The sequence below is a fragment of the Falco punctatus genome, assembly GCF_963210335.1.
Source record: "Falco punctatus genome assembly, chromosome: 9".
Taxonomy (NCBI): Eukaryota; Metazoa; Chordata; class Aves; order Falconiformes; family Falconidae; genus Falco; species Falco punctatus.
Window position 1 is genome coordinate 17,026,696 of NC_137589.1, and position 22,490 is coordinate 17,049,185.

Genomic DNA, 22,490 nt, shown 5'->3' on the forward strand with positions numbered 1-22,490 from the left:
TGCCTTGGGCAGCAGCTGATAACGTGTTTGGGAAGGAACAAAGGTAACCGCACACAGGCACTAATGGTTCCCATGCGTATCTGCCTGCCCACCTGCAGTTTTGGATTGACAGTGTGCAGCAGCCTGTGTGGCCCACACAAGGATGCGACTTGAGGCGGCCTTTGGCCCTGAGTGCTTGTAAACCAGTATGGAGGAGAAGCACCTTCCTATGGCGGCTCAGAGGGGTGCTGGGGCCCTGGGGAGGCAGCTGGCCTCCCAGCCTGGCTCTGCCGGGAGGGCTTCAGCCCCTGCCAGCCAGGTGAGGCACCTCACCTCTGTCGGGCCCTGTCAAGCTGCCCCAGTGCTGGGTGCACTGGGTCCTGCAGCATGCGAGCCACCTCGGGACAGCGTGGCCAGCGTTGATGTTGTGAGGGGAATGTTCTGCCAGGCCTACAGCAAACTGAGCGTACGCAGGTAGGGGACATAGCAAGGGGTGAGTGCCCCAACCTGCCGTTCTCGCAAGAGCTGGTCACTGTGCTGTGAAGGGAAGAGACGGCAAGGGGGGCAGGGGTGCCTCATGGCGTTCTTGATTAATTAATTGTATCGGTTCCCGCCTTCTTGGTGCGCCGGCCTGACGGGCTGTCTTCGCGCGTCAGCCCAAAAGCAGACTGGGCGGCGGTGGAGGGACCCAGGGCGCGGGCCCCGCCCGCAGCCCCCGCCAGCGCACCCTGTCCCCGGGTCCGCCCGGCACCGGAGCGAGCCCTGAGGGACGCGGCCACGCCGCCGGGGTAAGCGACCCGCCGGGCCCCCTCCGCCGCCAGCGCGCATGCGCGGCAGCCGAGCCAATGGGCGGGCGGAGGCGGGGCCGCGGCCATTGGGGCCCGGGCTGGCTGAGGGAACGCGCCGCCGCCGCGGCTGCCGCGATGGTCTCCTGGATGATTTCGCGGGCCGTCGTGTGAGTGCTGGGATGGGGGGAGTGGGCAGCGCCGGCCCTCGGTGGGGCGGGGAGCTGCTGGTCGCCCGGGGCGTTGGGCGGGCCCGGGGCTTCCCCCGGTGGGGCTGGGCGGGGGGCAGTGGAAGGGAGGTGGTGCCCCTTCTCCCCCCCCCCCCCCCCATCGCCTCAGCGGGGTGCCCGGCGGGCGGGCGGGCGGTGGGGACCGAGGTGCCGCATGCAACCCAGGCCTTAGAAGTGCTGTGCCAAAACACCCCCCTGCGCTTTTAGCAGTGTAATTAGTTCGGAACGCATTCCCCCCGGCCCGGCCCCGCCAGCAGCGGGGTAGCCAGGCTGCGGTGCTGCCCGAGGGCGACACTCGCCTGGCAGCGGCTGAGCTGGCGGGTGCCTCGGCGGGCCCTGGCGCTGCCAGACCCGCCTGCAGAACCGGCACCGGGCAGGCGGGTACCTCGGGGGCCCTGGCGCTGCCAGACCCGCCTGCAGAACCGGCACCGGGCAGGCGGGTACCTCGGGGGCCCTGGCGCTGAGAACCGGCACCGGGCCCTGGTGCGCGCAGGGCGGCCCCGCTCGCACCGAGTGCCTCCCGCTGCCGGCTTCCCAGGGCCGTAGAGCCCAGAGGCTCAGGCCGCTGGTGCCTGTCACACGTAATTTCTGAGTCTTGACTGTAAATTGATCCAAATTAACCTGTCAAATGCGTTTGGTAACTTTTTCTTTTTAATTGTGGCAGAGCGAGGAGGATGCTTGGGAGGCGGGGGTCTGTGGTGGGTATGGGTCGTCGGCTGATGGAGGGCCTGGCAGCCTTACAGCGTACTGCTCTTCATAAAGCTGAGGTTTTGGCAACCAAAGGGGAAAACTTTCTTAGGTGAGATGTGTCATTTGACGTGTTGTCAAAGTTCTATCTGAGAAGGAGTAGACTGCAGCACACCCTCTGATCTTTTCCTTAGGCCTTGTACTGCTCTTCTGTGAAACTGATGGGTTATTTTCCTCATTTGAATAATATTCCCTTACCAGTGTTGAGTAATATTTAAGCAGCTGAGCCTTCCTCGTGCTCCTTGCTGAGAAGCTCTGTGACTGTGGGGCCCCCAGTGCTTATTGGGTCACTTGAGCAGAGATTTGCTGTGTGTGACTTTTTGCTGGGCAAATGAGGTGAATCTGCTCACAAAGCAGTCCGACAACATCTGAATTTGTGCAAAGTATGTACCAGGAGTGTGTGACCCGAAGCAGGGTGTAAGAGGATTTCCTTGTTTTGTTGGTGACAAACATCCCCCTTAAGCTGTCTCATGCAATTTAATCTGAAAACTTTATTTGCTGTCAGGAAGTTTCCTCATACTATCCTGTACGTTTTCCTGCTGTGATCTAGTCACCTAGATAAGTAGCAGCCCTTCTCCCTTTCCCTGCCCTCCCAGAGACTTATCAGATAATTGAAATTTGCAAAGTAGAGGATTGTGTTCTGCTGTTGGCAAAGGATGATGTTGGTTTGGAAGAGAGAGACTGTGGGAAGAATTGCTGTTCATGCACTTTGTCGGTGTGATCTTCCCATGGGCAGTACACAGCACTACAGGCAAGAGGCTACATCAAACGTAGCTTTTGAGGGTATTTTACTTTGCTACCTGAAATCATTAACCAGAAACATTTTAACAACAACTAAGACCGTGTTTGTTGAAAGGATAGTATCAGTGATAATAAGCACCTTAGTTTCTAATGAGCAGATTCTTGTGAAGTTGTTTTTTCCCTGAAAGGGGTTGTATTTTCATTTTGAAGATGAAGTCCTCTATGGGCTTAACCAATAGCATGGAGAATGTAGAGAATAGTTACTGCTATCCGCAGATTTATTGCAAGAAGCAATAAAGGACAATGTGTTGTGCAGTTCTGTGTGGTTTGGTTTTCTGGTTGCCATTGGTCACTAATTTGTGTGCCCTAATTATTTTTGCTAAAAAGGGAGTCCTTAATATTATTTATAAATCCTTTCCACCTTCTTGTGTCCTTGTTTCGTAGCTGTGGGACTTAACTAGCTTGCCAGTGTTCAGCTTCCCAGGAAGGGGAAAGTGTTCAATGAGAACTTGGACAGCTTTGAGACTATTGTTTAATTTTGGTTAATAGAGCAAAATTTACATGGAAGAGGAAGGTGAGAAGTAGCACAGAAGTACATGTGGTGTGACATGAAGTCTTTATTTCGGTGGTCTTGAGACTGTCCTCCTTGTACTCTTTTTTTTTTTTTTTCTTTTTTTTTTTTCTCCTCTGTGTTCATTATGCTATCTTCCTCTATTTATTTGATCTGCTTTTCTTCCTGGTTGCTTTCCAGACATACCTGTTCCAGTGGCTTTGTTTCTCTGACTTGTGTGTCATGAGGTGTGTGTGTCGGGAGGCGTGGACTACGTTTTCCTTAAATGCTATAAGAAGGATGGAAATATTTTTACCTGCTATGTAGCTGCTGAGGCCTGAGGTTCTCGTATTCATGTAGCGTTTTAATTTTGGTGTGGTGACTTTCTGTTGTATATGAGAGCTACGGATGTCTGTAGCAAGTGCAAGAAACCCTGTTGTCTTGACTAGTGATTGGAAGGAGCAGCTGTTGTTTTGGATGCAGCAGAATAGTCTCCTGACTGACCTATATTTTTCAGGGCCAAAAGACCAGCAATGTATTAATTTGCAGGTGTGTCGCAGTGCCCTCTGCTGACTTTTGACATGGAGGGCTTGTTCTGACACGCGTGTCTCAAGGAAACTGACTTCTGATTCAGTTTGAGAACTGGCAATTTGGGGTTAATCAGCTCCACTAGAATAGGTTGGTCAAAGCTTTAAGGAACTAGAGAATTGAGCTAGTAGAGAATTAGAATTCTTAATTGCATGTGAATTGTCTCGAAGAGTCATGCACAGGCAAGAGGGAGTGGTTCAAATTCTTTGCTCCACGTAATAATCTTTGGCAAAAGTTAATTTTAATGAAATCTTTTCTCTTTGCTCTATAAATGCTGTTATACTTAGGCATCTAAACATGTGAAATACCTTGTTTTAATTGCATGTCCTCTCCTTGCTGTGAAGAAGCAGAAGACTTGAAACACATAATTAAGACGTCTTTTAATTTGTCTATGGGGTGCTGCTGTAGTAAGTATAGCTTGTTATTAATTCTAAAACACACTAGCTATTGCAACAGTTTTCAGAATGATTACTGCAGATTTTTTCCTTTTTTCACTTCCAAAACCAACAAGATAGTAATTTATTTCAGAGTCTCAGAAAACTTCAAGAAGTGGTACGCCTTGTCAAGTTCTTGGCCTTTAATGGTGGGAACAGCTTTTTAAATTTGTGGCTGCCTGTCTTGTTAACTTCTAATAGAGCTCGTGCCTGACTTTTAGTCTGTTTTGATTGCTCATTCTTCTCATTGGTAAGGTCTGAGCAATTGTATACACATCAGTTGCTGAGACAGTATTTAATAGTAAACATGCTGAGTACTTGTCAGTCACAGCCTGGTATGGATGAGATCAGACTGTGCTCTTGTGCCAAGCAAAGATGTGAAGCATCCTAAATACAAAGTAGATGGCCATTTTGTTCTTGCAATCTGTTAAAGCAGACTGTCTGCTGTAATCTGTTAACTTTTTTCCCCTCCTCACTTAAAATGGAAGTTCCCCCATCTGTGTTGCTTTGCAACGCTCTCTGTACCCTCATGTTTAAGTACATGTTTTGTTTCCAGTACAGTTGGTCAGCAGTCATGACTGTTGGAAGGAAGAGTTGGTGTGGTCCACAGGAGGATGTAGTTGTCTTGGGTACTAGTGGTTACTTTTCTGTCTGCTTGTACTTAGAATGCCTGCTTGTACTTGTAACTTGTGCCTTCCCCACTTCCATTTTGGAGCCTTGCAAGGAGCAAAAGATGCAAGTAAAAGCATTCTGATGTTAGATTATAAATGTAACTATATTAAGCAGGACGAAGACTGTTTGGGGCATGCAGGTGGTGACCTGAAGGTAGGTAGTAATATTTCAGCTGTTGCTACCTTACAGATTGGAGCTGTTTCTTTCACGGTAGTTTCCAAGGCATTCTCTTACTCTATTTTTTTTATACTATTGTTGTTGTTTGGCGTTTCAGATATCCAGCTGGCTTGAGAATTACTAGGCATCTGAGGATGGGTGGCTGAACCCATAGCTTCTGTATTTGGATTGTCATCAGAAATACCTGGCTTAGTGTGGTGGTGGTATTTTATGTAACTCTGTGTGCTTTGACTGTAAACCTGGATTGTGTCTTGCTCCTGGAATACAAATTTTTTAATGAAAAGCAATAAGTAAAAAAATATTTACCCTCTTGTTTGCTCATCAACAAGCTGTCAAAAGTGTTGTCTTGAAACAACCATAATTCATCAGATGGAATTAAGTAATGATACCACCACATGCTGTGAGGAAGGAATAGCTATATACAGCCTAACCTTCAAGTCAGAAGGGCCATTTGTGGGAGAGGTTCTTTGACTGTTTGTAGCCTGCTCTTCTGGCAGGATGGTTCCAGCTGAAGTATGAAGAAGGATGCTGAATACCTTCCGGTATCCTCCCAGTTTAAAGGCCTATAAATTGTTGCTGCACCTGTGGGGAAAAAGGAGTTGCTGTCATAGTGTGAGCGATTGAGATGGAGAGATGTGCTGTCTCGCCACAGAACTGCAAAGATTCAGTCACCACATATCAGTTATCCTTAGCACTTCATGCTATGCTTAAACAGATCTCACTGGCCTGATGTTGGCAGGGGCCGTCCTGCCCTTCACCTTCTCCTCATTCTCCACTTTCCACAGGGGCCAAAAGTTGTGTGGCCACAGGGCAAGTCTAGTTGTTCTGTCAACCCAAATTAAAATTAGCATGCTTGAAAGAGGTTAATCTTTTATTAGTTGCACTGAACTGTGCTAGCTTGTGCTGCTGTCCTGTAGTTGCTAGGTAAGTGCTATGCTGAGACTGAAAAGTTGTAGGACAAAACTAGTGTTGTTTTTGTATCAGCATAGTAACAGGCTAGTTAAAGCATGCTCTCAGACGAAGTTCTTCACTTGCACATTGCTGCTTACTCTTTCCTGTGCTGAAACTACTTCTAGTAATAACAGTGCAGCTGTTCTAATCAAACAAGGTGTCAGATTTTTTTAAAGGGTCTTAAATTTTATAGGTTGAAATGTGTAAGCATATGTAAGTCTAGGCATTAAGTGTATTGTCTGTGCGAAAGTTTGAAGTCATTTACATAATTGAGCAATGAAACCATCAGAGCACTTCTGATAGTTCAGCTTCTCAGTTAGGCAATCCTAATATGTACAGCATAAAGTGTCTGCTCACTAAACTTTACTTGTAATACCTATTCTGTAAGTTAGTGCAATGCAAAATGACTAGCTCTGACAAATTGTTGAAGTGTCTCCACTGCCTTAAATCAGTGTTTGCTATGCAGTCTAGCTGCTTTTTTCTCTCCTGTGTTTGTGGGATTGTGTAGATGCAGAGCATGTGTGGTCGGTGTTCATGGCCTGTGGCAGGGAAGTGGACTAATGCGTGCTCAAAGCAGATGGAGTTGAACTAGAGGCATACTGTGGAGTCTGATGTTCTTACTTAATGATCTTGGCATGTACTCCGTTTTGTAAACGTGCTCAAATCCACATCTGTGTCCTGTGCAATGTAGATAAAGAAATACCAAGAACTGCATGGTCTGGCACAAAAGGATGTTTCTAATAAAAACAAACAACCTCTACTCTTGCATGTTCCACAAACGAATGCCTGCTTCGACCGAGCATATTTTAGGCTCTTGAGCATCTCTGCAACCTAGATGGAACAGCTTGTCTTTCCTGGTTATTTTCTATGTAAGCTCATATAATGCTGAGGAGGATCCCAAGCCAAATTCTGATATTTTATTTTTTTTTTAGTGTAGCTTTGGCTCAATACTTTTAATCCTTGATGAGAAAGTATTAAAAGATGTATGTAAAAACATGTCTGGCAAAAAGCCCTGTACTGGTGCTTCATGTGTGAAGAAACTTTCTCTAAGCTTGCTGATCCTTTTTATTCTGCTTTTAAAATTTTGGAATGTCAAAACCTGTATTATTATGTGAAAGTATTACGTATTTAGAGAAGAAAATATTACAGTTTTACAGCTGAAAACATTATGATCTCTCTGTTGCGAATATTTTCAATTTTAAAGACCTGCCAAACTAGATTGCAGCAATTTACTACTGGACAAATGAGATGAGGTATATAGAGTCCAGGTAGGAAAGATTATTGCAGTTTTTTTGCTTACCAGTCTGACTTTAAACATGACTGGCTTTGGTGGCACTGAATAACTGATCTGATGAGATGCTTTCGGACATAGGGGGAAATAAACCACCCCGTAGTGGCTGACTCTGCATGGAGCCTTTTGTCAGCCATCACTGTTACTTTCCAGTTCAGTTTATCACTGACAAAATAATAGGGTGTTACTTCTGTTTCTGCTGTTTTATAGCTAGTCTGCAAGCATTGACGTGGAAGTGAGTTTAACTAGATGAATGTTTTCCCTGTGTTTATCATCTCTGAAATATTGCTTACGTATCCTGGAGATGGTTGGAACTTGCATTTGATGTTGAAAACTAAGTGCAGTTTCTTTCAACAGCCTGTAACCCAGAATTTAAATGCAAGGATTCGTAAAGCAGAATTTTTCCTGAAGTGAGATGTCTGACATAACGCTTTACTTCTGCTAATAAAGCTGTTGGAACTTGTAGTGCTTGAAGGGGAAAATCAGAAAACAGTTTGTGCTTGTGCCTTCCTACCCCTGTCTGGTTTTGTTATTTCCTCCCCACACCTCGTTTTGTAACTCACTGATGTTACATGGAAAGTGAGGGGAATGGTCACTAGCTTAGAGGTATCTCAATAGTTTTGATAGTATAGTAACATTACCTTAAACCATAATGTTAAAAAAAAAATTCTTTGGCTTTGTGCTTTTATTTTCACTCTTTTCTGCTAATCTTTTTTTCCAGACTCAGACTCTGTTCTAGAACACATGGTTTCCCTTATGTCTAAAAGCATGTCTAGTGTTACTCAGTTGAGGTGTATTTACTATTAGACCATTTTAGAAGCCAGAGAAGAAGCTGACCTATTCACATTTTTCAGCAGTGAACAGCTTAAAGTTTACTTGGAAGACAATATATCCACAGAAAACATAAAATACATGTTTTAAATGACTGCTTTGGCAGTCGTTAGTTTGCCATATATGCAATATAAGCGGTGTTGGTTCTACTATTCTACATATAGAACTTTAAGTGGTAGTTTTTCTTGAATAAAAGTTAACTTTGTATGTGTGAGACAAAATGGATTTTACATTGTGTAAAGAGGACGATGTGAATTAGGCAAACGACCTTTTCATTTGCATTTGGCAAATGACCTTTCTGAAGTGACACACATATACCCTCTGTATCTTCTGGGTTTTTAGCCTGTTTACCTATTACCAATCAAGCACATTTGTGTTAACAGAATTCTTCTCTCAAAAATGAACCTTTGGTTAATTAGCATAGTGTGAATTACCTGCTTTTAAGAACAAAACCTATCCCTCAAACTGCTTTATGAATGCACAAGTCTCAAGAAAAAGCAATAAATGATTTGGGTTCAGAAAGGAGAAAATGAAGGTGTCTTTTAGCATGGTACTTTTGAACATGAAGGTGAAGTTACTAATACAACTGCATGAATAGTAGAGGTTCTGCATGTTGTCAGTTCTTGACTTGGTGTCTTATTAGCATATTCAGAGTTCTCTAAGCACTGGTTATAATTGAGGGAACATGTATACTTTGGAGTGGCAAGTCCAGATGTTATCATAACAGTATTTGCCAAATACAAATTTCATAAAGAAGCCTTTTTCTGTGTACAATGGGGAAGTTTGCTTTTTGAATGCTCTAAGAGGCTTCAGGAATATTTTTCTGTGTCATAAGATTAACAGAATTGTTTGGAAATCAGGGACCTTAAGGCAAAAATTGAGATGTAAATAACTTCTGGTGGTCAAAAGCAAAAAAAAACAGCTGGCTGGGGAAGAGGTAATAAAACCTAATTTTTTACTTCAAGAGTTGGTGGCATTTGGTTGCATTTTTTCTTTGTTCTGATTCTTGTCTTTTTGTAGCATTTTCTTGGGAGAGGCAGGACCCTTGAGGCTGATCTGCAACAACACCCTTAGGTTCTAGGATGTGTAACGAATAAGTAGGAGCTTTCTGGGTTATGAACTTCACTTTTCTTTCTAAAATCAGCCAGCCAGATTAATATTCCACATAGTGTGGCCTGTAGCAGTATTGGACACCTTTTTTTCCACTTAAAAAAATGCAACCCGTATGATGAATGTATAGTTACATGCAGTGTGGTGTCTTCCACTTGCAAATGGCTCAAAAATAAAATGTGGGTTTCCTTGGAACAAGCAGAAGTAATTCTTAGTTGAGGCCACTCCTATTTTAAATGCTAGTTTCCTATAGCCAGTTATTTTAATGTTGATGGTGCTCCAAAAATGTTCGGAGAGGATGCTGTCTTAGAGCAGCAAGCAGTGGCTTGAGTGTGGATTTTAGATTGTGAGATTTTCCAGAGTTTCTAGCAGACCAATGTAGGGTGAAAAAGCAAAGGTGACAAGGTCAGAATCCCAGCGGAAATCCATTTTTTGTTAACTATATGGTACTCTGAGGTAGTAGAGGGGATGTGTCTAGACTATTACGTGATGGTAGAGGCCAGGATGGGGAAACTTTAAAGCCACTTTCCAAAGCTGAAGAAAGCTTTAGATTCTAAAAATGGTTGAGAATGAGCACAGCTTTATAGTCTTAACTTGAGAGAATATAAACTGGTTTTCCTCTAATATTGAGAATCGTGTTCGAAATATTAGATTACTGAACTTTCATAGAGAAAATATGCTTGAACACTTTAATACAGAGAATTTCTCCCCATCACATGCAGTTGAGGATTGGATGTATATAGTGTGCAATTATTTATGGGCTTATCATCATGGCCTCCATAGCCTGATTGAAGATGATATAACTTAGGGTAAATATGCACAAGTCAGCAGTAACAGAGAAAAAGCTGGCCTTGGATCCTTTCAGACAACCAAAAATTTTTTTCCTGTCAGTGGAAGAGATCACTGCCACTTAAAATACTGAGTTATCTTGCTTTGGGACTTAGATACATTAATGAGTGAGGCTACTTTAAACATTAAGTACTGTTGCTGTAATGAGAATGTATTTTGTTTGGGGGGGGTGGGTTTTATTCTGGAGATAATGGTGTTCATGTTTTTGACAACATTTCTTCCAGGGTTGGGTTCTTTGTTAAACATGGTTTAAAACATTCAGGAGTTGGCAGTACTGAGAGAATACTATCTGCTTTAGTCTTTTACTCTAGCTTTAGCTCCTTGAACCCATCTATTTTTGCTTGTTTCAAAATTTACTGTAGCACAGAGCAGACAAACGTTTGAAAAGAGGTGACTGCTGGCTTTACATGAGTTAACATGAGTTATTGTAATGAACAATTTTTTTATTGTACCAGATAGATTAAAATGGAAGGTGTTTGCAAGGTCTCTTCTGGAATATCCTTGATATGAAGGACTTCATGTTCTTATACAGAAACTAAGACCTAATTGAAAAATTGTAGGAGCTTCCAAAATTATTTTGAAGACACCAGACACAAAGCCAAGAGTACTAAGTAGGTAAGAGAGGTGGTAATTTTTTACTTCGGTTTATCAAAGCTAAAAACTAAGTATCATGCATATGTAACTTTAACTTTGTCATGAGCTTTAAACACCTCATTGTTGAATTTGTAATGTTCATGTTAATCTTGTTCAGCACTTAAGCTCCTAAAAGACATCGCTAACAATGCAGATCAGAAATATCCTAGATTGAGAGGACCATATTGCTCATGAAAACTGTAGGCTGTAGTACCTCTGAGAGCAGTAGGTGTAAAGAACTTTTTCAAAAACAAGGAAGCTCATGAATGTGTTTCTCTGTCAGTCACCTTTTATAATGTGAACTCTTTTAAAGCATAATTACCTAAACAGAGTTTATCCTGTTAGAGTTTATGCAACAGTTTCTTTCAACATCTATGTAGGTATCAACTTTCATCTTTAAACTTCAAAAATAATTGTGGTTTTGTGTTCTTGCTTACCCATTCCATGGAGTAAGCTTATTCATGTATGTACTAGATAAAAATAGAAAATACCTGCTGAAGACTAGAGTTGGTTTGACCTTTTTTTAAAAAAAAGGAAAATAACAAATTAGTCAGTTGGTCTCTTCTAACTGACATCTTTAATCCAGCTGTTGGTTGTTGCTGATCATTAAAAGACAAGCATGATTTAGTACAAGGACACTTTTTCTTTGTTCAAAGTCATGCCAGGCTCTTTTAAGAGCTGTGTGAGAAGTAGACACAGTCATTCCTAGTTGTTGGCTAGGTCTCAGTGGTTGGTTGTGCTTCTTGTCTGATGCTGCAGTTGGCTGCTGTGAGGCCGCAAATACTTTGCTTCCAAACTGGTGAACAGTCCTAGCAACAGGTGAAATTAGGGACTATTTAAGTTAGAGTTGAAGGAAGATAACTTATTTGAGGTTTAAGTTGAGTGTGAGCAGCTTTGGAAATTAATACATCTCTAGCAGGGATGACATGTTGCTATTGAGCTTGAGGTAAGGGCTAGGTGAAAGATCAAGTTCTCTAATAAGGGTTACTCTTTATGGAAGGCCGTCCGTCTTGGTTTTTATCATGTGTAAATATTACAGATGCATCTTGTTTCAGTTCTTCAGTGTGGGTGCTTGGAAGTTATGAGCTCACCTGCTGACTGCTCTGCACACGTGGTTGAGCTTAGTAAGCCTGTAAACAGGAAATAGTGTGGGATAGTCAGGGTGTTATTACATTAGTGATCAAACACGTATGTTAAAATAAAGCAGTGAATAGGTAGGCACTCAGAGAAGTCACTAAGAATTTTATAAAAATTTCTATTCCTACTATCTTTTTCACTTTGCTTTCTAGTACTAGCTTTTTGGAATTTTCTGTACTACACAGTAGTCTTTTGACTGTATGTTTTGAACAGGCTTTGAGAGCTGGTAGTTTGACCTTTGTTTTTTTCTTATGACATGGTGATGGTCTTTCCAGGCTTCTGCCTTTCTATTAAAATATGCTTAGGCTATCCAGCAGCACAAGAAAAGTTGTTCAGTCCTGGACACAAGTTTTGGACACCATATCCAGACACTGGCGTAGATTCTTCCAGCGAAATTGATATGCAATAGCTTCTCCACAAGTACTTCTGTACTGTGCGTGATCTACATGTGAACAAGAGGCAAGTTGTTTCACAGGGTTTGTGTGCCAGTAATGCCCTGTCAACTCCGAGGACTGACAGGGAGAGCTGTTCTGTTAGAGCACTGACGTAGCTTGCCCATGTGAAAGACTGCCTCAGGCTGACTTGTTAGAGAGGGTAGCCTGGATTTTGCTTGGGGGTTGTTTTTTAGCAGTACCTTGTTCCAGACGCTGCAGGCCCCTGAGAGAGGGCTGTTAGGACACACATGCAATAGGTTCGTTGCTGGGAAAGTGGGACTCCAAGGGGCTTGTGTTTGGGGTGTATTGCCAGCTGATGGATCTGGCCTAACAGGCTGCAAGCTGTCTGTAGGCTGTGAGTTGGAAATTCAAGGTTAATTCTTGCTGAAGGAGGTAGCACATCTAATGTGTATTCAGGTATCAAGTAAATTGTTAATTAAGACTTCTCTCTGATCTTTATTGTGTTATATAGGGTTTTGTAGTAGCAAGTAGAATGAGTAACAGGCAATGTAGAAAATGGTATGAAGGTTTCCAGTGCTTTCAACTCTTTTTGAGCATATGTGGAAACCAAATGGGAATTCTTAGGAGGGTGCATTTGTAGGTGAATTTTGGTTAGGGTAATGGCAGGAAAGGAAAATCCTCATTTTGTACTCAAAGAAATTGCTCTTCAGAAAAAAAAATGGGTTAAAGGCTTGACTGTTTTCTTGGCATCTAAACCTTGTTTTCTCTGAGAGAAACCTGGTAAGCCTATGTGAATAAGCAGTTAATCTTACTGATGTATCTTGCCCATAATGTCTTCAGTACTTCTGCATGGATTTCAATACAGAGCATGCCTTACAGAAGATAGTTTTTTCTCATTATTTGGTGTGCTCTTTTTAGACTTCTTTTAAGCTTCAGGCAGTGCTGCTTCCATGTTGAGAACTGGAAGAATATCTGGCAAAAGGTTCCCTATTTTGGGGTAAGTCAACAGAGTGTACCCCATGGACACGAGTAGATAGGATATGTGGATTGGAGCCTGCAGCTCTGCATTGGAAGAAAGGCTTAATTGTCTCCTATCAGACTGTTGCAATTATTATACTTGGGACTTATTTAATAAATGTGCCTGACACATCAAAGTCCCACTTTCTAGTGGGATTTGTAGGGAGGTCACCTTTCCTCTTAAAACTTTAAGGTGATATTTGACTGCTTGAGTAATTGCATTACTTTTGGTTATGTTGTGCTTAGGAAAAATCTGGCAGGTGCTTTGGAGAATTCCATCTATCTAGGTTGGAAAGTTAACAGCCTTCTTGCTTGGCTCAAGAATGTGCTTTATTCAGATCTGTTAGTGCTTCTGGATATATTCTTTAACTGTTAAGACTTTTTTCTATGGCTTTTGGGTATATTCTATATATATGAATGCTGTGAAGATTTTAACAGACCTGTTTCTGGTCGCATTCTTGCCTTTTGGTAACTAATCTGCTAAAGAAGTTGCAGAGTTTAAGGTTTGCTACTGTTAGCAGACATGTTTTCTTAATAGGATTTATGTGATTTCCCCTGCTCGTTGCCCAAGGCCGGGGGGTGGAAGAAAAAGCAGAATGTAGTTTGGTGTGAGGTTCAGGAGCTTATCCTCATGTTCCCCTGTCCTTGTAACAGACTAGCTTTTTAGTCCAAATGTATTCTTTGTAGTTACTCAAATACGTAGCCTTTCAGTGTAGATTATGGTTAGCGTTGTATCTCTGAATGTTGTCTGGTAGCAAAATGGAACTAAATCCTGTCAGGTGCTGGAGTGCAAGACTCTATTTAGTGTAGTGCTTTTCAAAAACATTCAGGACAAAAATGCCAGGGTGAGCTTTAATTTGTCTACATGTGTAAAAACCTAGGAAGATAGCTGGCTTAGTCTAGAACTTACTACCCAGTTGTAAGTCTCCGGGGGTTTTGGTGGGCATGACCGAGGGTCATGCTTTTTCCATTTAATTGCAGTGTATTGGGTTTGTGTGGCAAGGTTTTGGTAGTGGGGGGGCTACAGGGATGGCTTCCGTGAGAAGATGCCAGAAGGATCCTCCATGTCCAATGGAGCCAGTGTCAGCCAGCTCCAAGACAGACCTGCCATTGACCAAGGCCAAGCTAATCTGCAATGGTGGCAGTGCCTCTGGGATAATGTGTTTAACAAGGGGATGATGACTGTGCAATTGCAGCTGGAGGGAGGACTGAGAATATGTGAGAGCAATGACCCTTGCAGATACCAAGGTCAGTGAGGAAGGAGGGGAGAAAGTGCTCCAGGTGCCAGAGATTCTTCTGCAGCTCGTGGAGAAGCCCACAGTAAGGCAGGCTGTGCTCCTGAGCCTGTGGGGGTTGATGGTGGAGCACATTTCCACCTGCAACCCGTGGAGGACCCCCACACCAGAGCAGGTGGTGTCCGAAGGAGGCTGTGACCCCGTGGGCAGTCTGTGCTGGAGCAGCTCCTGGCAGGACCTGTGGTCCTGTGGAGAGAGGAGCCCAGGCTGGAGAGGGTTGCTGGCCGGGCTTGTGACCCCACTGAGGACCCATGCTGGAACAGGCTGTTCCTGAAGGACTGTACCCCGTGAAAGGGACCCACGCTGGAGCAGTTAATGAAGAACTGCAGCCTGTGGGACCTGTATCGGAGAAATCCATGGGGAAATATCTCCTGTGGGAGGGACCCCACAGAGGAGCAGGGGAAGAGTATGAGGAGCCTTACCCCCCGAGGAGGAAGGAGCGGCAGAGATAGCATGTGATGAACTGACTGAAACCCCATTGCCCATACCCCTGCACCGCTGGTGGGGAGGAGGTAGAGAACTTGGGAGTGAAGGTAAGCCTGGGAAGAAGGGAGAGGTCAGGGGAAGGTGTTCTAAGATTTGGTTTTATTTCTCATTACCCTACTCTGATTTGATTGGTAATAAATTAATTTCTTCAAGCTGAGTCTGTTTTGCCCACGGTAGTAATTGCTGAGTGATCTTCCTGTCCTTGACCTATGAGCCTTTTCTTATATTTTCTGTCCAGCTGAGGAGGGGAGTGATAGAGCAGCTTTGGTGGGCGCTTGGGGTCTGGCCTGTGTCAAGCCACCACATGCAGGTTCCCCGCTGCACTGAATAGGGTACTTGGAGATACTCCTATTGCTTTACTTTGAGTATGAGGGTACCACACAGAGGAGCATAGCATTTTTAACCTAGTGCATAACTGATTAACCTTACTACTTTTATAGCCAAAAAAACCCCCGAGAAAATCCAAACTGCTTAATTTTTATGGGAGTGGCTTACAAGTATATGAATAGCATACAATCTAAGCAAAAAAATTTATGCTTTTCCAGTGTGTGCTCATTGAAACCTCAGTGGACATGTTGTTAAATAGTGTGGTGCTATCTGCCTTTTTAAAGCCAAGAACAGCCAGCCAAAGACTTGAGCATTGTTATTCAAACTAGATTTCATTCCATTATTTAGTTTCCATTAGCAAATTTCCCTTCAAAAGAAATACTGCTTAAACTGAACTTGCTAACCATAACATGGAATGTTAATTATAGTTCATGTAGAAGCAAAGTAACGCTAAGAACATCAGACCTAGTTTCTGCATAGATACTGCAGTACAGTTAAGGCTTTCATACCACACACAGAGCTGGGAGCCATCTGTGTTACTTCCAGTATTTCGGTGGTGCCTGACCAGCTCTTAGAAAAGCTTGTGTGTGTACGATAGGGCACCTTCCATTCCTGTCATATAATTTGCTGCCTATGCCCAGTTCCCCTTCCCAATAATAGTCTTTACCTGCAAAGTAAGGAAGTATAGCACTTACTTATATTTGCTTCCATGGTTTTGTGGAGATGGGGAGGATTCTTTTTCTCTCCAACCTACCAAATGCTGTCAAGTGATCCTTCAGGATGTAGGTGTATATTTCCACTGTAGAGGCACATTAGCAAATGTCTGGCTCTGTATCAGTCTGTGCCAAGATCATCATCAGTCTGTCAGTGGGTGGACAAATGGGTGTCATCTCTGTTATCAAACTTGTTAAGGGAACCTAGCAAATGGCATTGTCTTCAAAGTATCTGCTGCTGAACGAATTTCCTGAATGGCTTTTACTATTAGGGAACACTTGTGGCTCTTGTCTTTCTGCATTTCAGAGGAACAAAAGAATGACGTGCCAAACGCTATTCCTTGCTTCAGGCAATTCTTTGGAGATGGGAACAGACTGAAGTCTTAAATGCAGTGTTGGTTTGATGGCTTAATGTTTTGGGAGTCACGATGCAAGTAGTCGTTTTGAGCGACTTGATGGCTTTCATTTGTGTCTTAGTTATATTTTTTTAAACATAAGCTTTCGAGTTGTTTACTATCCAGGTTAAATATGCTCAGTGCCAGAGCAATGTGTGTACAGGTGACTGATGTTTCAGTTATCAGTCAAATGCAAATCCATTTGCTTTGCTTCAGAAATGAGCTTTTCAAATAGTTGTGCGCTTTATGGCTATTTAAACTGTAAGACTGTAGATTATATGATAATACAGGCAGTAGGTTATGTTTCTTTTAATACTGCTATATGGGTACACAAAGACATTTTTTAATTCAGATTTCAAGGCTTTTTTGATACTTTTTGTTTTGCTTTGTCTTTTGATTTTAATCTACTAGTGAGGAACATTTGTCTTTAAATGACCAAAATGTTTGTAGAGGAAGTAGCTGTACCACTACATCAGTTGCTGAGTACAGCTGAGAAAGTGAAATACCTAAGCATACAACTGGAAGTAAAATTACATTGGTAAGCAGGTTTATCCTTATCTACTAGTAAAATAAAGTAAATGACATCACAGCTGAAATCAGTTCCCAACTGTGGAAACAGGCTTTGGTTTTGACCACTATATTAGTGGAGTGTGCCGATATCCAGGGTGAAAAACTGCACTTTTAAAAATAACAAGCTTTTAAATTTGAAAAGCCTTGGAATAATTGGGCACATCCATGAAGTACGTAGTATGGTTATTGTAGACATACCAGAGGAGGGGTGTGCTTATAATGTGTAGCAGCAGGTGTTGCTAACAGCTTTGGGATTTTTGGGGGTGTCAGTGCAAACAGAAAGACTACTAGAAAATGCTCGGCTGTTGTGGCTGTGTTAACGATTGTACCCAGGCTCCCTGCTGCTCGTCCTGTGTGTTTCTGCTTCAGTCAGCTGCAGTGATTTCCCTTTTGCCTGTATGCTAATCTATCGTGTATAGATTGAGGGTAAAGTGAATTTGCTGACCTTCAGCTACATGCACTGGTGACAAGTTGGCTTTTCTACTGTCACATTGCCTGGTAGCTTTAGCTAAGATTAGATGACTTTGCCTGTGTGAAGGAGGTAGTGATGCCAAGAGCTGGCAGCAGCATCATGCCACACTTAAAATGTCAACTTTGGCTGTAAGGAGATAAAACCTTAACAGTACTGGTTCCTATTATTACTGACTAAATTTTTGATTTTAGTTCTGTCTACTCGCTTCCAGTGAACAAGTGGCAGTTTTCTGAACACTACCATGTTACAGCAGTATTGAACAGTAATAAGTATTGATATATTGTAGTGTTAAGTTTCTTCTGTGTTTTTAAAAGTGATTTCTAGAAGAATTGTATAAAAGAAAAGAGTACTGAAATAGGGATTCTTTTAACTCCTGATTGGGCCAGTATTGAGTAACATAAAGATTTGCTAGTTGGGAAAAATTAGTTATTTTTATTGTGTTTGTCTCATGCAAGTGTTCTCCTTTAAGGTTGTCTTTAGCTTAGCTTTATAATCTTCTTACTGTTACTGTAATAAGCTTTCTGCTTGAAGATCAATTGTTTCTGAACCAGTGCTTTCAAAATTCCTTTCTGTCCCTGTTGTTGTTTCTACCAGATTTTAGAGGATGACACATTCACAAGATAAATTGCTGTTAAATTTAAAAATAGGATTATTTTTCTAATAGAAGTGGTGCTACTTGACAGTAAAATGAGTGGAAAAGTATAGACCAAAAATTGTGGACTGAATGATTCAAACTGTTTCTCCTGTGCTTCATAGCAAGAAATTTACATATGCAGTCTATTTAAATAACTTTGGAATATTTTTTGAGAATTTGGGAGAGGTGCATGACAACCAGTAACTGCTGGCATATAATTATGGAGCTGTTTGACAGCAGTGGTTATAATATTCGAGAACCTCTTTTGTATCTTTTATTTGAACAAGTAAATCTCTGCCCTTATAAAGTCTGTATTACTTTTTAGGATTAACAAAGCTTTTGTTACCTCTGGTACTTAATGGCTATAATGTCAGCCAGAAGAACAAGTAGAGTTGAGAACCATTAGAGCTGATGGGTTACTGAACAGGGTATTCCACAGGGACAAAAATGAGAGGAAGAGCTCTTGTCTACAGAATTTCATCAAAATAAAGGGTGTTTGGTCTGGTATTCCTTCTGTTTCCAGATCTGTTATTTGGGCAAAGTGAGGTTTTTAACTTGTGTTGGCAGACTTTTCTCCTAGTTGGGCAAGAAAACCATTCAGGGGTTTTTGACTTGCTTTTCTTAGCCTTAGGATGAAAGGTTTTTGGATTGTAGTAGAGCTGTATTTGGAGAGGCTTCTACAGATTAGTATGCTCTACTGGAATTCGAGTGGTCTGGACTCTTTCAAAAGGCATTTCAACATGTGAAACATGTAGGTAAGCCCTGCTGCAGTGGAGCAGCAGCTTGCCTATACATATAAAAGAGCTTCAGAATCCATCTTCTGTTAACTCCAGTTTAGCATGCATTGTGAAATTCTGAGCATCTAGATCCAGGTTTTAAGCTAGTGCTATGGTACACCAGTTACGCTTTTTCGCATCAATATTAAGTCATCTGCAGTGCCCCTTCCCTTCCCTTCCCACTACAGAGGAAGCTGACCTCCTGGAGACCTGCCTGAAGTGCCCTTTAGCTCCTCTGCTGCTGTGGGCCATTAGCAGCTCTGTTGTATGAGCAAAGGCCTCAGGTGTGTGAAGACTACAAACATGCCCTGGAATATTTGTTCACATCTAGTCTTGTGTTGTGGGAAGTGACTGCATCTTATAAAAGAGCTATACATGATTAACTAGTTATGACCTTTACTTATAATCAGGTAGTAATTATTATTATTATTATTATTATTATTGTCTTACATTCAGTTAAAACCAATTATTTTTCTTAGAGCCACCTTTGTTCTTTAAAGGTAAAAAAATATATGGCTCAGTGTTTGAGTTTTTTTTTTAATTGAGTTTTAAAATTTTTAAATTACGTGATGAGGAAAATAAATACATAGGACCCATTCAGGAGGGGATGGGGATGTAGATGTGAGATTTGTACATTTGATTGCATCTGGCTTTGGGCATCTTAGTGCAAGGAAGATGTTGATTTGCTTGAGAAAGTTCAGTGGAGGCCACAAAAGTGGTCACAAACTGGGCTTGTTCAGCCAGAAAAGAGCAAGCTTTAAGGGGGGGACTTAGTACCTAACTTTTTGGAGGTTATGAGAGCCAGGCCCATTCTCTTGCTTTGCTACTCTGTTAAGAGAGATGATGGGCATAAATTTCTGGTTCTGACCGTGTATCACGAAAACTTTGCACCAGGAGGTTCATTGAGCATTGGAACAGGTTACCCAGAGATAATGTGAAGTCTGTCTTTGGAAATCTCCAAGACCTGACTGGCTGAAGCCTTAAGTAGCCTGGTCCAATTCTGATGTAAACCTTTGCTTGAGCAGGGGATTAGATTACATGACTTCCAAAGGCCCTTTCAGACATGGATTCTGCAACTACACTTCCATAATTTTATCCTCGCCCTTTACTTGTGGCATTTACCACTTAGTGTTAGTACCTCTACCAGTATCCCCTTGCCCCTGCAACAGGCTTCCTTCCACAGGTAGCCACGTCTTGCACTAAAGATGGAGAAACCCTCTCTCCATGGTGTCTTGTGGTTCTGTGATGTTGAAGAAAGTATCTCACCTTTGCTGTTAACAATTCTTGCTTTTTTTCTTCCTGATTTATGTACTATATGATAACTGTTGCAGATAACTTTAGTACTCTAAATTTTTCTTCCTACCAAGCAGAAGACTTTCTGCCTGCGTATCGGAGTGGTGCTTGGAAGATAGTGGGTATCAAACAGATTGAATTCAAACCTACATTGATGTCCTGGACACTAGGAAAATTCTGTGGTAGTATTTGCAAATAACATCTTGTAGAAGACGAAGTCTCTTGGAGTAGTTGCTTAAGAGAGGGAAAAAGAAAAAAAGTATATTTGGCTACAAGTTCTTAGAATTCTTTCCTGGGTCTAACAGTAAAGTAAAGCTTGGTAGTCTCATGCAGTCTTCTGCAGTGGCTCTGTTGGAGAACCACTTATTTAGAGCTACCTGACACAACTATAAAGCCTTACATTTTAGTTGATTATTTACTTTGGTGAACTTGAACCATGTGGGTTGATATCTTACATGCCCGATCTGTCCCAAGCAGACTCTTATTAATAAAAACCCTATGTGATGCATCTTCCCTAACTGTAAGAAGTTAAATTGAGTTCTGAATGTTCTTAGAAGATCTCTGGATAGCCATACAAAAATCACATAATGGTCAGGGTTGGAAGGAAGAACTCTGAAGATCTAGTCCAGCCCCCTGCTAAGGCAGGTTCACTTACAGCAGGTTGGACAGAGTCACATCCAGGCATGTTTTGAGTATCTGCAGAAAAGGGAACTCTGCAAGTGTAAATTTCCCCCAAATAACCATCCTGAGCAAGTTGTAAGTGATGCTGCAGAGATGTAGCCAGACTTTCTGTAATTGCTGCTTTAGGCCAGCTTGAACTAGGGACAGGCGATTGCTTGACTTGGCAAAGTGTAACAAGCTGGTGAAATAAAAGTATGGAGCTCTTGCCTTTGTCAAGGAGATGGCAACTACTGCTGTTCAATATCTCATAGAAGAACTGTTCCACTAGTCTGTGGCCAAGACTTTTACTAGAAAATACTGTGTTGTAACAGAGTTGCGTTAGAGCAGGTCTTTGTTCTGATCTTGCTGTCAGCATGGATTGCTTGGCATCTTCTCACACTGCTCTGCACCTTACTTTTGATTAATTTTAGTAGAAATAGGCTGAGCAAAACTAGCTTAATTCCACTTGCCTCTATTTCCATGTGTTGCTGTTGCAGAGTTCCTAGCAAAAAGAGATGAAATTACTTAACTTGTCTTGTCTTAAAATTGCTTTTGAAGAATCTTCTGGTAATCTGATAAAAGTAGATGATTCTGATTACCTTCTTGTATTTGTTTCGAGGCTCTTTAAGTGTGATAGCACTTACAATGTGGAAGTAGTCTTGGTATGGACAGACTGCAGGACTGGTTTTACTTGTAGCTGAACCAGAAGAGCTACTAGTTTTACCTTATCTATTAGAGGCAGTCTTACGAAACTGTTTGTTGTCTTCAGGCCTTACAGCCTTTTATGTTCATGTTGCTCTATTTTTGTGTATTGCTAAACTTTCTCCAAGCAACCTATAATATTGTGATTATTTTTTTCCTCCAAGCTAGAGAACGGGACTTTTTAAAGTTGGCTGCATTGCTCTGATGATGTGTTGTCGTCACTGTTTTGTCATATATGGTATAACAGACTCTGAAAGCTCTTTTTATTTTTCAATAGGCTGTTGTTTGGGATGCTGTATCCTGCATATTACTCATACAAAGCTGTGAAGACAAAAAATGTGAAGGAATATGTAAGTCACATTCCTTTTAATTGCCTAATTAAATGCAGTCACACAACTGTGAAGTTTTCATTATGCAGTGTAGTAAATCATATGAAAACGTGATTTGACTATCTTAGTATTAGATATGACACCTGTGTGAATCTAGTGGTAGTCCTGTGGTTTTGTCTGGAGGGCTAAAGTTAAGGTTTCTCAGGCTTTTCATAGACTTTGCTGAAATGTGTCCAGCACACCATGCTGTATATGGATATTTTTAGGAGGATTTTTAAACATAAACCTTAGAGTGTTGGCTGTGTTTCAGCAAAGTGTCTGAAATGATGCACTTTTGGGCAAGGGGTAGAAAAAAGGTTTCCTAATTCGGCCAACACCTGTAGTATAACCAATGACAAATTAATTCTCAGTGACCACTTGAACAGTAGCAGCAGTTTAATTGTCATTGTATGGAGCATAACAGGGCATTCAAAATCTGCCTGAGAAAAAAGGGGTAGCTGTAGTTCATCTATCATTCCTCAAAGAGGAGAAAAAATGTGACCTGCGAAGGGAAAGATTTGGTTAAGGTGTTGAGGGAGAAAGAAGCAGAACAGACAGAGTAAAATGGAGAAAAACACAATTACTGCAGTTACTGCAGTTTCGAATTAGTCTGTTAAATAATTTACTTTTCAGTGTGAGCAATGATGATTACCAAAAGAATGTTACCCCACTGCAGTCACGA

General features: G+C 42.0%; 1 protein-coding gene across 2 annotated transcripts in view; it reads left to right on the forward strand.

Moving 5' to 3' along the window:
• Positions 1-790: 790 nt before the first annotated feature.
• The window catches only part of REEP3 (receptor accessory protein 3), a 42,660-nt gene continuing 20,960 nt past the window's right edge, over positions 791-22,490 (forward strand). The window contains exons 1-2 of one of the 2 annotated variants that reach the window (XM_080402773.1): positions 852-934; positions 21,718-21,790. In XM_080402773.1, coding sequence (XP_080258899.1) covers positions 903-934; positions 21,718-21,790 — 105 coding nt within the window. In that variant the 5' untranslated portion in view covers positions 852-902. Of the gene's footprint in view, positions 935-21,717; positions 21,791-22,490 lie in introns of both variants that reach the window. The other variant, XM_080402774.1, reaches the window with a different exon arrangement.